Source organism: Ambystoma mexicanum, chromosome 3q (genome assembly GCF_040938575.1).
Source record: "Ambystoma mexicanum isolate Mex_15411 chromosome 3q, UKY_AmexF1_1, whole genome shotgun sequence".
NCBI lineage: Eukaryota > Metazoa > Chordata > Amphibia > Caudata > Ambystomatidae > Ambystoma > Ambystoma mexicanum.
In genome coordinates, this window is record NC_090926.1 from 913853051 (window position 1) to 913869010 (window position 15960).

The window sequence follows — 15960 nt, forward strand, 5'->3', positions numbered from 1 at the left end:
ATAAGAGGACTAAAGTTTGAGGAGTTGAGTTCAAGGTTCTCTTACGCCGATGGCATGGTGATTATACTTTAACCCCAAAGAAGGAAGTGCAATTTTGAAGAATGCTTTTCAGAAGGTAGGCGAAATTTCAGGCCACAAACTGGGACAAAACTGAGGTTTTCCCTCTTTCAACGGCCTGCAGGAGGGGATTTTGCGGATTGGAACTATAAGTGTTCAGATTCACATGTGAGGTATTTAGTGATCTACCTGATCAGGATTCTGAAGGGAATTGTAGAATTCAACCTAAATAGGTTAGCAGAGACTTTGAAGGAAGGACATAAGAAAATGGGACCGTTTGAATTTGGGCATATGGGCTAAATTCAATGCAATAAAGATGACTGTTACCAAAAGTGCTTGTATTCTACAATCCATACCATTGAGGTTCAAAAAAATGTTGAAAATAATTGATCAGATCTTTTAAAATGTTCTGTGGCGTAAAAAGAAAAAAATCCAGAGGTTCATTCTGTAACGTGTGATTTGGATACATATTGGAGGTTTCCTAATGAAGAAAGCTGCACATAAGCCTATTTGGTTTTCAATTGAGAGTGGAACCTTTTTAAACCTTATAAATTGAGCGATATTTACTCAATGGCGACAATACTGAATGGTTGTGCAGTTGCCCACAACTACTGTGACTAGATAAATACTTAATTGGTGGCTATCTAACTTTGAAGGTAATGTCCTATTTATGCCTCCCTCTGGCATAATCCAAGTCTTCAAATTGCTAATAGGACATTGTATTGGCGTAGTTGGGTTTCTAGGGGGAATACTTGAGATGGGGATGTGCTGCAGGATGGTCAAATGGTACCGTTTTGAGGAACTGCAACTGGTCTGAGCAATGGAGCGAGTTAAATTCAATGGACTTGAGGCGCTTTTCTTAGACTAGGCATGTTATCTATGCCAATACAGGATGACCAGGCAGGATGTGCTTGATTTGCTCCACACATGTTAAGGTAATGCCTGTGGATCCTCTCATTGAAGATTCCTGGAAAAAATTGAAGGGGGTATGGGAACAGGACCTGGGTTGTGAAATTCTGGATAAGGAATGGGGGCAGATGGGACGAGTAGGTTTTAGGATTAAGTTTGATCTGAATTTGAGACTTGGACCTCAGTTTTGGGATGTCTATACTGGATTCTATGCGTATGCATGGTTTGGGGTTGATTGAAAATGCTGTTTGCTGAGGTTGTGGTAAGGAGAGGGGATACATTTATGTATATGTTGTGGGATTGTTCTAGGCTGAAGAAATTTTGGGTGGATGTAGTGGACAGAATGGATCCAGTATTATCAATGACCTTTCCTAGGATGCCTTTGCAAGTCCTTTTGCTAGCCAAGTCTGTGTAAGATTGCTAGGCAGTAGTCATTGGACTGACAAAGTGCTAGTAGTGGCTGTAGAACAAATATAAAAATTATTGAAAACAAGGAAAGAAAATGAGTGGTGAGTTGGGTGAGTGACGTGCAAGTGTAATCCGACTTTGAGATGGTCTTGTTTCAAAAACTAAAGAACATGATTACTTAGAACTCTTGTCGCCTTTTAACAGCCTCTATGGTGGGTAGTTATTTAATACCTTGTGTGCCAAGTAGGTTAGAAGAAGAATTCTGGTTGAGTGGAGGATATGTGCACATTTCTTATTAATTTTGTCGCTTTTCTTTCTTCGATAAGTTTCAATGTATTCTGTGGGTAGTCCAAGTACAATGTAGGTTAGTGGGGAATGTGCAATATTATAGTACAAGCCTGTGTCATAGGATTCTTAAGTTGTTGGTGTATTCATTGATTGTCCAGAAAGGAATTGTTACTTATATTACATGAATGCTTGTAATAGTTATTTGTTGGTTATTTTGTTTAAATTATTTTTTTAAAGCATGACCCAGATACTCAATCTTCTTTCCCAAACACACATTTCTCTGCTCTCTAATATCTCCAACACTCCTGAAATTCTCATGTTTTTCTGATGTTGTCCACAAACCAAGATGTAGTCCTGAAAGCGATGCACATCCTTCAGCAATATATCAATTTTCTGTAAAACCAGAAACCAAAGCAAATGGCATCCTCGAACGGAAATGTTCCCTAATCGGTATTGAAGGCAGTCAGCTTTTGTGATTGCTCATCTAACTTACTCCTACGTCCCATCCCCTTTCCTCTATACTGCATAAGGGCGTCCCTCGCTAGGGACGGGAGACTAAACCTTTTTCACCAGAAAAAATGTGTGTCCCCCACCCCTTTAAATTTAGAAGCGTGCAGGGGCGAGGCTCTGGGAGCATGTGCTCCCCTGACTCCGGCCACCAGCGCCACTCCCCATCTACTGGATAGGACCGCTTTCACCAGCGCTCCTGGGTTTGGCTTTGGCCTTGTAATTCCATGCGCTCTTCCATGGATACTGTCTTTTCTCTTAAATCAGGTAGTCTGTCCTCTGGTGCCATGCTACTGCTCTGCGCATGTCCACGTCAGCGGTCTTCAGTAGGTGGCCAGTCTGCAAGGGGCTCTTCCCTGCTTCCATCCCCCACGCTCTTTACCTCCGCTGCCTTGGCTCTGAACACGGCAGGGAGGGTTGGTACTGCATGTGACACGCTTACACAGCACGCTCTGAAAAACAGGTTAGATCGGTGGACGAACTCTTCGAGAAGTCTCCTCCAGAGGACTTGAAGAACTTGGTCAAACACAAGTTAAGGCCCAAGGTAGGGCTGCTTTATTTCCACGCAGCCCGCAAGGGCGACTCCTTTTCCAGGAAACGCCTGAGCAGAAGGGACTATTCAGGTTCACACCAGCACAGGTACCGAGGCTCATTTAGCTACCGGCAGCCAGGCTGAGGGGTCGCTAGATCCTTCCGGAGACAGTGCAGAGGGACCGCAAGGTTCTTTTACCAGACGCATGTCTGAGGGGGCGCCTGTATGCAGCACTACCGATGACGCAGCCGAGGGCCCCACTCTACAAGGCCTCGTCCTGGGGTGCAGGGTAGGCCTCAAGCTCCACCACCAAGAGTCCAGGAGGAGGCCATGCCCAGTGAGGCAAGTACCACGACTTGGGCACATGGCATGCAGCCCGACAAAATGCCAGCTGGTCAGACCACCCCCGTTTGGGGAGCAGCTGGAGATGGCGTGTCCAGGTGGGACTGGTCATCGAAAAAAGTTCTGCTTTCCTAAGCAGGACATGCTTCCCATCCCCTCTACAAAAATTAAAGGTTCCAACCTCTTCTTGGACCCTAGAGAAAACTGTTCCTTGATGCAAATAATTCTAATCCTCCAAGATGGCTTGGAAACTTTAAACTGTCTGATCCTGCAACCCTAAGATGGCTGATTTTTCTCATCACACATTGTTTGTGTAGGTAGGGCTGTGGTCCACTATAGTTATTCAGCGTTTTACAATTTATTTGCCTTTCTTGTTTAAAAATGTTCATATTTCTTGCTTTTCACTTTGCATTTAATTTTATATTCAGATTTCTCATGCTCGCATAACCTTGATGGCTTCCCAGCCGTTATTCAGAATATGAATACTTTTTCTCATTGGCCCTTTCGTAGGGATTTTCTGGTTTCTTAGTCCCCCGTAACCTTGATATCTTGGCGCTTTCTCACAATGTTCTTGATGTTCTCACTCCCCCTTTATCGGGTATTTGTACACTTGTGTTCTTCATACTCCTGTAACCTAGATAGCTTTCTCAGCTCTTAACTCACAATATTCATGCCTTGGAACTGTAGGCTGTCTGGTTTGTCAGGCTCCTGTAACCTCGATGGCTTTACCCGCAGCTACTCGTCTCGGTAGCTATGGTTGGATATGTGTGCGAAGCTCGAGAACTCTGCTTCCTCCAAGGATCTGGACTCTTCATCTGTTACCATCCTCCTGGTCCACCGCAACTTGCTCGTAGTCACCCTCCCAGATGAGCTGTGGTGATTGCTGTCCCTGCTCTTTCTCCAACCGCTGCTTTCCAGTCAGAACACCAACCTTCAGGCTTTCGGCTACTGTTTTGCTCTCCCTCCTTTACTGCCACATGCTCCACTGTCCTGCTTGCTCTGCCCCTCCAGGACGGTGAGTCTTCAAGCTCGCCTCGGCATAGCGGTTCTCCTCCCTCAGTAGGAGTCTCTCTGGTTTAAAGTTAATCTTGGTTTCATACGAGTCTTCACGAACATACAGGTTGTTGTCCTTTGACTATGGCACTCAGGCGAAATTCAGAATTCCCTGAAGCCAGAGAGTTGGAGGGAGCATCACTTTTCAGTAAATCCACATTAAGATCACAGTTAAGAGGGTTCTGTTGATGCTTTTTGACGTTGGTGCTCAGGCGACATCAAGCATTACCTGAAGGCAAAGAGATGGAAGTGTCACTGTTTGGTTTCAAAATAGGAGCATTCAAAACCAAAGTATCTGCTTTTTCAGTCTTTATAAGTGGGCAAAGTATTCCAGCATGGGAGTCCTTGTCCCTGCGAAGTAAGTCTTTCCCAGTGAGCTCCTACTTGCCCAGACCCCTAGTGAGGGTCTTGCTGAGTGGGCTCACCTCCCTAGCCTCAAAGTGGGTGGCTCACCCCTGGGGAGAAGGGACAAATACCCTGGTTTCGTCAGTCCATGATTGGTGTAAGGACATCTGGGAATGATCAGATATACCTCAAGAGGGATACTACATAGCGGAATCCTTGTTGGGCATAGAAAAATAATACAGGGCAGTGGGGAGTGAAACTAATGGCGCTGTTTATACAGGGTCAGTCCAACCATACATCCACTAAGCCTGTAGCGCTCAGTCATACAGCATAGTACATGGGCAAACCTAGTTATTGACCGTGCAAATCTTTCCTTGGCGTGGTCCAGGACGCTAATCTCTGCCTACCAATCGACTGTCTGGCGTTGCATTTTCAGAAACAAATCCATGCTGGACACTTGTGGGGCATGCACGTTAACCTGACAATTTCACCCTCGAATAACCCAGTGATCAGCAGAACTCCCTCTAGCATCCCTTACCACTGCCTTTAAATCGAAAGGTGTATTTCTCTGATTCAGTCATGACCCGCTTGCGAATCCCGCATTGAACGCTCTTGCATATTTGGTTTTAAATCAGAATTTACATCAATTTCCAGCGAGATGTTTTCTGAAGGAAAACGGCTGGTCTGCCTGTTGAGAAATTGCAGCATCGTACTTGGTTTGAGCTCATCACATGGGCCTTTGTCGGTCCTAGACAGACATGAACAATTTTATTATTGGTACTTCTATGGAAATGCTGAGAACACATGGAAATCAATATTTGCACATGCAGTCAGTGTTTGGCCAAAATGGATTACTGATTGAAAAACTCCCCTCATCCACTTAATAGAGCTCCCATGTCCGCATGCAGCCATACAACTTGGTGTATCTGTCACTCTAATGTACAACTAACAAACTATATCATTATGAGGTGGACAAAAGCCAATGGAAAAAAACTGTCTACTGTGCCTCTGTGCTACCAATACATGTTCTACCCCCGGGTAGCATAAAGTTAACAATAGACCCTATGGAGAAACTATATTCCTGTGGGCCCACTCACTTGGGCATAACCAAAACCATGATAATGACTCTAGTTACTCAGTCCTTGCCCAGTAGTGCACTTGGTAGAGGCAGAGTCACAGCTGAAGGGCTTCGGGGCGGGTACTCTCCGGTGGGCTGTTTCTTCTGTTGCTGGTGATCTGTCTCTGATACAACTCAGTTCAATCCCATGCCTGTTTGGGGGTCAATAAAGAAGGTAGCCCTGTCCTCATGTAGGCTCTTGAAGTTTTCTGGTTAATAAAGAGCATATTTAATGTTAATGGTCACCAGGCGCCTCTTGCATCCAGGTTGCTTGTCCCTTTGCGAGGATAATCTGGGAACACCGCCACTTGTGCTCCTTGTAGCTCAAGTGACAATTTTTTGCATGTCGCCAGCAGAATTGCATTGCAGTCCCTGAAATTTAACAGCCCAGCGATCATTACCGTGAACGGGAGCAGCAGGGGAATTGGCTTGTCCTGTATTTGTCTAGCTAATAAGACTTGCCTGGACTGGATTCAGGCAGATGCACAATGTGGTTTCTCCCCAGACCACTCAAGATTAACTGTCTTGAGGCTCATGAAATGCACAGATTCCCATCTATTGCCACTTTTAATTGGTGCTGTTTATGCCTTGTAGTAAGTTAACTGCAACCCTTTATTTAGGTCTTTAGCTCTCTAACATGTTCTTCGTAGCCATTGCATTCTTTCTATAATTAGAAAAACACATTCTCCAGCATTGGATCTTTCATGGATTCACATGCTTAGAATATTCCCCGTCGTCAGGCTGGGAATCCCCGGTACATTATATAGACCCTTTCCCGTAGGAAAACTTCAACGCTTATGCGTCCTATCCACCTCGTTTTGTATCATGCGTGCCCGCGCCGTCAGGACGCCATGATATAAATACAGGACCCGCCCCCGCGCTCCCTCAGATTTCAACCGTCTTTCAAAGTAGTGGGATCCTCGTGGTTACTACTAGTGGAAATTAGGTTGTTTTTTCTTTCGCTTCGGCGACGTTATATTCTGGAGAATTATGTCCGGAAAAGCGTTATTTCGCCCTTGTGCGACATGTGGACTCAAAAAAGTCTATGAAGGTGATGCCCACATGGATTGTATCTACTGTCTCCACCCGCACCACACGGCGGATACATGTGAGATATGCCAGGGTTTCTCCCAAAAAACCCTTAAAGACAGAAAAAGAAGGTTGGTCGACTGGCTTAACGATGGAGCGGGTGCCTATCCGGCATCAGAAGTTGGCTCAACGGCCTCCAGGAGCAAGTCGGAACCTCCCTCGAAGAAGGTACGGCCGGTCGACAACCTCCCTGATGACAAGCATACGGGGAAGCATGCTGGGTCTTCCTCATCACACAAAAAGTCCTCCTCCTCCTCATTATCTAAGACGGTGAGGCAAGCGACGTCAAAATCCTCCTCAGGGGACCGTCATAGGTCTTCCATGAGTCGGGATTCTTCAGCCGGGAAATCGGCATCGAAATCGGCTTCCAAGTCTAAAGTCTCGGAGCTGGCTACTTGCTCGTCGACACCGGTGACGTTGACGATGCCTATTACTGTTCAGGCTGCAGCGGTGGGGATTCCTTCGTCGACGGCGACTCAGTCTATGGCTTGGCAACCAGAGGTCTACGACCCGGTCCCCCCTGAAGTCTTACTGCAGCCGGACACGGCCTTGTCAGCGCTGTCGGCGGAAGGGGAATGTGGCATGGTTTTACAGCCGTTGGATTTGGGCTTACGGCCTTCCACTTCGACGACGGCGAGTGGGGGTATGGTCCCTCTATCCTCGACGTTGCTGACCCCCCAGACGGTCTTGTCTCTGGATGTACTGAATACGCTGCAGAAGCTCCTACAGCGTCTGGATACGCAGATCCCTCAACCTGGGACCTCATCGTCGCTATTTCCTGTACCTTCCGTCGACGAACAAGCTCAAACAGCCCGCTCGACGACCAAAAGCCCATCGGCCTCCCAGGTGGTGAAGGATCGTCCTCGAGCGCAGGAGGAGGGTGAGCTATCGGAGTCTGATTCTATCCAGGGTGACTCAGGGTCAGATATTTCCCTGTCACCGTCGAGAGACCCAACATGGAATTCGGATGTGGAGGTAGAGTCTACGAGAAGCCAGGCACAACCGTCTCCTCCGGATGATGTGGGAGGCTTCCACGCCATGATGGGGAAAGGCGTGTTCCGAGTTCGGCTTGATTCCTGAGGAACAAAAGAAAGACTGTTTTCTCTTTGATCATATGGGTCAAAGGAGGAAATCGGTTTTTGCCATCCCAATTCTGGACCACGTGTGGCAAGAAGGCCTCAAGACGATGCGCCATCCGTTTTCGGAGCCGGCTATCAAGGGGCGTATTGAGAAAAAGTTTAAAGCTCCGGAGTCAACTCCAAAATGTCTAACGGCACAACCTCTGTCAGACTCCGTGGTGTCGGCGGCAGCGGCTAGGAAGGCTAGAGTACAGCAAAAATGTTCGACCCCACCAGAAAGCGAGGCCAGAAGGCAGGACGCCTTTGGAAAAAAGGTGCTCAGTTGGCGCGACGACGGTAAGGGCAGCCAATTCTTTGGCTATCGTATCAAGATACGATAGAGAAATGTGGCACAAACTAGCCCCTATCCTAGAACATCTGCCAGAAGAACACCGAAAAGCAGCCATGTTACTTGTACGAGATGGCGAGGAGGCTTCGAACCATGCAATTAATATTGCAGTTGATCTAGCAGAGTCTGGTTTCAAACAGATCAATCATGGCGTAGTGCTTCGTCGACAAGCGTGGCTCAAATGTACTACTTTCCGTCCCAAAGTCCAATACAAAGTCCTTGACATGCCATGTGAAGGAGAACATCTGTTCGGAGAAAAGGTAGATGAAGCCTTGAAGGGGATGAAGGAAGACACGGATACTGCTAGGTCTCTGGGAGCCCACCAGACAGGTAGAAATTTTCGCTCCTTTCGCCCATTCAGGGGTGCTTCTGGAAACTCCCGCTTTGGAGCCTCTAGGGACCGTGGATTTAACAGGTCCTCGTACTCTTCACAAGGTTTCAGACGTGCATCCCAGTCGGCACGAAGAGGTAGAGATTATCAAGCCTCCAGAAGACGTGGCTCGGGTTCCTCTTCGACGAAGGGCAAGCAAACCGGCAACCAATGATGGCCTTCGGAACGTCCTGGGGGGGCGAGTCTCTCATCATATCGACCAATGGAAATGCATCACCACAGATCGATGGGTCCTGGACACGATTCGCATGGGTCATGCGCTACAATTCAAAGACAAACCTCCACGTCTTCCGCCGGTGTTTTTGGCCCAGCCCCACCTTCGGGTCCTACGACAAGAGGTGGAGCTTATGCTAAAAAATGGAGCGGTAGAAAAGGTTCCTGTGGCACAGTAAGGAAACGGAGTTTATTCCTGGTTCTTCGTTGTCAAGAAGCCAAATGGAAAATGGAGGCCCATTCTCGACCTGAGGGTACTCAACAAATGGCTAAAGAGCGTAAAATTCAAAATGCTAAAGCTCCAGGAGGTTATCAGGTCGGTGCAACCCAAGGATTACCTGTCGTCGCTGGACCTTCAAGACGCTTATTTTCACATCCCAATACGTCCACGACACAGGAGATATTTAAGGTTCGTCGTCGGACGAAAGCATTTCCAGTTCAAGGTCCTCCCGTTCGGTCTCAAGTCCTCCCCCAGGACGTTCACCAAGTGTCTGGCCCCTATAGCGGCCCATTTAAGAAAGGAAGGTCACCACGTCTATCCCTATCTAGACGACTGGCTGGTCAGAGGTTCGTCCACGGAACAAACACGGAACAGTCTGGGGGCCACGTTGTCCCTCTTACAGAAACTGGGCTTCTCGATAAACTTCAGCAAATCCTCCTTAGAGCCTTCAAGGACTTTGGTTTTTCTAGGAGCGGAGTTTCATACGCAAACAAACCTTGTGAGACCATCCAGCGAGAGGGTACAGAAATTACAAAGCAAGGCGTCGGAATGGCAATGCGGTACCAGGGTATCGGTGCGCAGATACATGTCCCTGCTAGGAACTATGTCATCCTGCATTCCGTTGATAAACAACTGCCATCTGTTTATGAGGCCTTGCCAGGAATTTCTAGCGGACCGTTGGGCGCAGAGTCAAGGTCGCTGGTCCGACAGACTGGTCGTCGACGAGCAACTAGTACAAGCACTCTGCTGGTGGAAAGCGTCTTCTCATCTAACGAAAGGAATGCCTCTGGTGGAACCGGAGTTCCAGAAGACGGTGGTGACGGATGCATCGTTGAGCGGATGGGGAGCTCATCTGGATACGTTGCAGGTACAAGGCCGGTGGTCGTTACAAGAATCCTCCCTGCATATCAACCTGCTGGAACTGAGAGCAGTGCGATGGGCTCTAAAATCATTCCTTCCTCAGTTGAGGAACTCGGTGGTGCGTGTCATGACGGACAACACAACTACAATGTTTTACTTGAGGAAGCAAGGAGGGACACGGTCCAGGTCCCTGTCGACGGAGGCACAAAAAATCTGGCATTGGGCACTGCAACACAACATACAAATCTTGGCGTTCCACCTGCCAGGCGTGAGAAATGTGGAGGCCGATGCCCTCAGCAGAGAACTGAACGATGTTCACGAATGGGTGCTGAACCACCAGCAAATACAACACGTATTCAAGAAGTGGGGACATCCCTCCATCGATCTGTTCGCGACGAGGGACAACAGGAAATGCCTGCAGTATGCAAGCAGATGGCCTCAGCAGGGCTCTCTGGGGGATGCGTTCTCCTTTCCATGGACGAACAAATTCCTGTACGCATTCCCTCCATTTCCCCTTATCCGGAGGACGTTGCAATGGATCCTCAAGTACCCATGTCGGGTGATTCTGGTGGCCCCGTACTGGGCCAGACAGGTGTGGTTTTCAGACCTACTGCACCTAGCAGCGGCGGAACCGATGAGGTTCCAGAGGACCCCCCAACCTTCTGTCTCGACAGGAGGGGGTTGTTTGGCATCACGACCCGGACAGCCTCAAATTGACGGCCTGGCTCCTGACTTCGCTGAATTTGGTCAGCTAACGATTCCGGAGGAATGTCGGCGTATTCTGCAAGCGGCAAGAGCACCTTCCACAAACACCTCATACTCGTACAAATGGAGGAAGTTCTGTCAGTGGTGCTCGGATCAACCAGGTTTGGTTCCGCAGTCGATCAAGCCGGAACAGCTCCTTCCATACTTGCTGTTCTTAGCTCAAAAGGGCCTATCGGTCTCGTCGATAAAAGTACACCTGGCCGCCATTTCCAGGTTTACACGTCAACGACATTCCACACCATTATTCAGCGACTGCCTGATTAAGCACTTCCTTAAGGGCCTGTTTCGGAGTTTTCCTCCAGAGAAGAAATTTCCTCCGGCGTGGAGCCTCAATCTGGTGTTAGCGTCTCTTATGAAACCTCCCTTTGAACCAATATCATCATCTCTAAAGTTTTTGTCGTGGAAATTGGCCTTCCTGGTCGCCATCACTTCAGCCCGACGTATTTCAGACATCCAAGCTCTAATGGTAGACCCACTGTACTTAGGTTTTTTCAAGAACAAGGTGGTCCTAGCCACTAACCCACAGTTCATACCGAAAACTCTGTCAGTGTTCCATAAACACTCCTCTATTGTCTTACCTACGTTTTTTCCAGAACCATGCTCGGGAGTGGAGCGTACGTTACACACACTGGATGTAAAAAGGGCTCTCAAGTTCTATCTTCATCGCACGCAACCTTTCAGAGAAACGAGGCAGTTGTTCGTGGCCTATGGGTTGGGTGCTAAAGGCAAGGCCATTTCAAAGCAAGGACTGTCCAGATGGGTGTCATCTACCATTTCGTACTGCCATTCCAAGGCAGGGAAGCCTCTTCTACGACGGCCAAGAGCTCATTCAACTAGAGCGGCGGCATCGTCGACGGCGCTGTGGTCTGGAGTCCCGCTGGGGGACATCTGCATGGCGGCTACCTGGGCGGCTACACACACCTTTACCCGCCATTACTGCCTGTCGCAACAACATGCTGAAGATACCCGGATGGGACAGGCGGTGCTTCGACACCTATTCCAATAAGGTAAGCCCCGGCTGAGGGGTTATATCCTGTTGCAATTGTGTTTCAATATTGTCTGTTTTTCTATGCTAATGATTAATGATGTGTACACGACCATAGGGAACGGTCATTGTGAGAAGTATGCGGGTTTGCATGCACGCCTCATCTTCTAGGGATGGTACTGCTATGTAATCTATTCTAAGCATGTGAATCCATGAAAGATCCAATGCTGGAGAAGGGAATAGTTTCTTACCTGTAACTCCATTTCTCCAGCATTGGTATCTTTCATGGATTCACATGCGCCCCCCTGCCTCCCCTGGACATGCAAACCGGTTCCCCCACTACTTTGGGGGCCGAAATCTGAGGGAGCGCGGGGGCGGGCCCTGTATTTATATCATGGCGTCCTGACGGCGCGGGCACGCATGATACAAAACGAGGTGGATAGGACGCATAAGCGTCAAAAGTTTTCCTACGGGAAAGGGTCTATATAATGTACCGGGGATTCCCAGCCTGACGACGGGGAATATTCTAAGCATGTGAATCCATGAAAGATACCAATGCTGGAGAAATGGAGTTACAGGTAAGACACTATTCCCTACTTTGGGGCTCAGACCGCATGTTCTAGTTCCCTTGTATGCTTTTGGAGCATCTTTTACAGGAAAACACAGAAGCTGAATTATTTGTCTGGGTTTGTTACTTTACGCTTGCTTGGAACATAGTCCTCTACAAATTGTTTCCCAGTATTTTTTGCAGGAGCAGCTGAAGAAGCAAGGGCAGTGTCTTCTGGAAGGCATTTCCCCTTGCATCGCCCTAAAAAAAGGCTGGAATGCCAATATGGTTATTCATTCAAGGTTTACCTGCTCCAATTTACTTTTCATCTTTTCTTATTGCCGCGCCGATCATTGAAGTGTGGTATTAAAGGACCGGCTTCAGCCATACCCCATTAAGGAGCAGTCTTCAAGATGATTAGAGTAACTATAACTTAACAAAGCAAGCCTCCTTCCCAATAAATATCTTTGCTAGTGAGACATTTATGGAAGTTTGTTTACCCACTGTATCCTCACTCCAACATGGAGATTCCAATGTCCTCTTTTGACAAGCTAGGAGTCTTTCAGATGAAGAACCAATTATCCTAATCCAAAATAAAGGGGTCTGGCCAAACAAGCCAACCATTGCAAGATGGGCAGAACTGCACGTTTGCTCCCATCCTTCAGCTAGTCGGTTCCAGAATGTGTGGCTTGTGAATTTGAGACATTTGTCTTGGATACCGATCCACTGTGTCAATTCCTCAAACACTTGGCCCTCACAACATATATGGCCCATTTTCAAGAACGTTTCATATGCACAGCAAACTGCAAAAGCACATCCATCATTGCTTACAGGTTGATATTTTCTGTCTCTGGAGCATGATGTGGTATTTACGCTAATTACCCATCTAGTACACTGCTAGTTTTGCCTTGACTTCTTGGCTGTTAATTGGACAGCAAGGTTACCGTCCACATAGAACCCGGTCTCCTACTAGACAGGAATGCACAATAAGAGGCAAAACCGGATGTAAATGGGGGACTTAAACTGCTATCTAACTTTAAATATGGCAAATTGTTATGAAAAATATCCACTATATTCTGTTATTTATATAGCGCCTTAATCCAAAGCGTTGTGAAGCACAGAATGTACCTTGTAGAAGATATGCATTTCGTCAGTATGGATTGTACTGGTATAATTTTGCACTGGTTTGCTTTTTCTTCATCTAGACATTGAGTTGCCAAATATGAATGAATAGTACAGTAGATTTTGTTTGCTGTTTCATCCTCTGTTGGCAAAATAGTAATGGATTGACAGTACTGAATTGTTTTTTCTCATTTTCTTTTTTCTTATTTTCTAGGACTATCTACCATCTCAGCAAGACATTCTATTGGCAAGGAGGCCGACAAAAGGAATTCATGAGTACGACTTTGAAATAAAAAATGTTCCTTTTAAGATGGTTGACGTAGGAGGGCAAAGGTCGGAAAGGAAACGTTGGTTTGAGTGTTTCGACAGCGTTACATCTATACTTTTCCTGGTATCCTCAAGTGAATATGATCAGGTGCTGATGGAGGACCGTGCAACAAATCGTCTTACTGAATCACTAAACATTTTTGAAACAATTGTCAACAACAGGGTTTTCAGCAATGTCTCAATTATCCTTTTTCTCAACAAGACAGACTTGCTTGAGCAAAAAGTAAAACTTGTGAGCATCAAGGACTACTTTCCAGAGTTTGAAGGAGACCCCATCAATCTAACAGATGTCCAAAAATTCCTGGTTGATTGCTTCCGTAATCAACGCCGGGACCAACAACAGAAGCCCCTATATCACCACTTCACCACTGCTATTAATACCGAAAACATTCGATTGGTTTTCCGTGATGTCAAGGATACAATCCTTCATGACAACCTCAAGCAACTTATGCTGCAATGATGTGCACAACAAGACTTTCTTTGATCACCCTTTGTGTTCAGTTTAAAATTTTGTTTCAACAGTTTACAAAGGGAGTCCATTCTTGCTCAACAAGACTTTTGATTGGTGGCTGTACCGCTGCAGACAAAAATGTTGCGATTTTGTTTTGAACTGCGCAGCCACTGTAGCTTAAAGATGAAACCAAGTTGTACGTGCCTCTTTTCGGCAGGCACGGGTAGTTGAATGTTGCCACTTGGCTACCATGATTTTTTTCTTTTTCCACCCATCTCGCTGAAGTGTTTTTTATTTTAAAGGAGAACTTGGTAAAGAGGCAAGCCAGCACGACTTCTGAAGGAGAGATCCCTTTCTCAAGTTGGAATCTTTTGGAATTGTATTGATCATGAGTAAATGATAAAGGTTACAAGAAATTTCTACAGAAAATTATGCACCAATGTTATTCAATGTTTGCCCCAGATTTGGCCCTGGGTTTATTGGAGACAACGGATGTTTAGCTCAAATCTGTATGGAAAATCAATGTTTCTTTTTTTTTTTAAAGTGTGGATTTTAATTCGTGTTCTTAAGCGGTATTTTAAAGTTTACGTATGTGCATTTTTGAATGCATGCTTATGACTGGGGTGTTCACAAACTGGTACGATGGCATAAATGAAAACTCGTAGCTGTACAATGAAGAGCCACTATGTCAGTATGTTAAGGGAAACGAAATTGCAAGTTTTTTAATCTAATAGTTTTGAGTAAAATGTTTTGCCATGCACTTTTCTAAAATTGCCACATTACCATTTTGGTGAACAGTCTTCCACTAGAAGTCGTACAAGCATTCGTTGATGCACAGTGTCATTTCTGAAGGAAGGCATATTCAGTTTATACTTTCATTCAAATGTTTGGTCTACCAAATCGTTGCCTTATCTTGCTCTCAGTGGAGATTTTGGGGAGCAATAATCCTTCCGATATTTTGGTTGTTCATTGATAATGTTGAGGCAATATTGTTGAGTTGTCTTTACAAACTCGATTGGTGTTGAACATCTTTTATTAAAATAGATGTTAAAATGCATTTGCCAAAATAGTTTTTTTATATACCATAAACATTGCTATGATTTCTAAACCAAGTCCCTTTTTGTTTTAAACTTACAAGAAGCTGTCAATTTTTTCTGTTAATCTTTTGTCTGCCTACACCATTTGATCAGTGCTCACACATCCCTCTTGCAAATAAATTACATTTTTACCTTTTGCAAGCCAGATGCTCCATAGTTTCCAGTGTGCCTGGTTAAATGATTTGTTGAAATTGGTAACCGTGCAAAAGGCATGTCGGACCCATGTCTGTGTGTAAATGAGATGGTTGCTTAATGAATTGTTTTGAAAATAAGATTTCAATAATTTGATTGTTCCATTGTACTGAAATAGCAGATAATGGCGGGAGCAGTGTTTTGCAATTATTTCTCTGCCCAAAATCTCCCCCTCCCTGTATGGCATAAACATCGCATTTCATTCATGGTAAAGTCCGAACGGTAGTTGAGAATTTAATCTGCACAGCTACTTTTTATAGCATTGGGGAAGGCGATGTAAGGTGACCTGTTTGGAGAAAATATGTACTTGTTTGCGCTGTGGGTAGAGGACGGAAATTCTGTGTATCCTTTATTTCAGAGAGCAACTCCAGTGAGTTTCTAAACTGTTCTAATTGTTAATGAAAACTGGTAGATGATGCCTCTTTTTAATGCTTAGGTGAATCTTGTCCCCCCACCCAAATGTATTCACGATCGTTCTTCCAATTTCTAATTTTTCGCAATGCGGAGAGGTTCTTCGCAAGGTATACTATCCTTCTCACTACTTGACTGTCTCTATTCAAGCTCTGCATAGCTTTTGTATAGGCACAAATAACTCTCATAGCCCTTTAACTGTCCATGACGGTAGCTAATTTTGTGATCTCAGGTATTTTTATTTTTGTATGTAGGATATTAATG

The 15960-nt window shown here is 45.8% G+C and overlaps 1 protein-coding gene across 1 annotated transcript in view; it reads left to right on the forward strand.

Moving 5' to 3' along the window:
• GNA13 (G protein subunit alpha 13) overlaps positions 1-15234 on the forward strand; it is a 273931-nt gene extending 258697 nt beyond the window's left edge. Inside the window, exon 4 of the mRNA XM_069655057.1 lies at positions 13433-15234. Within this exon, the coding sequence (XP_069511158.1) occupies positions 13433-14005 (573 nt within the window). The 3' untranslated portion in view covers positions 14006-15234. The remainder of the gene's footprint in view (positions 1-13432) is intronic.
• Positions 15235-15960: the final 726 nt, after the last annotated feature.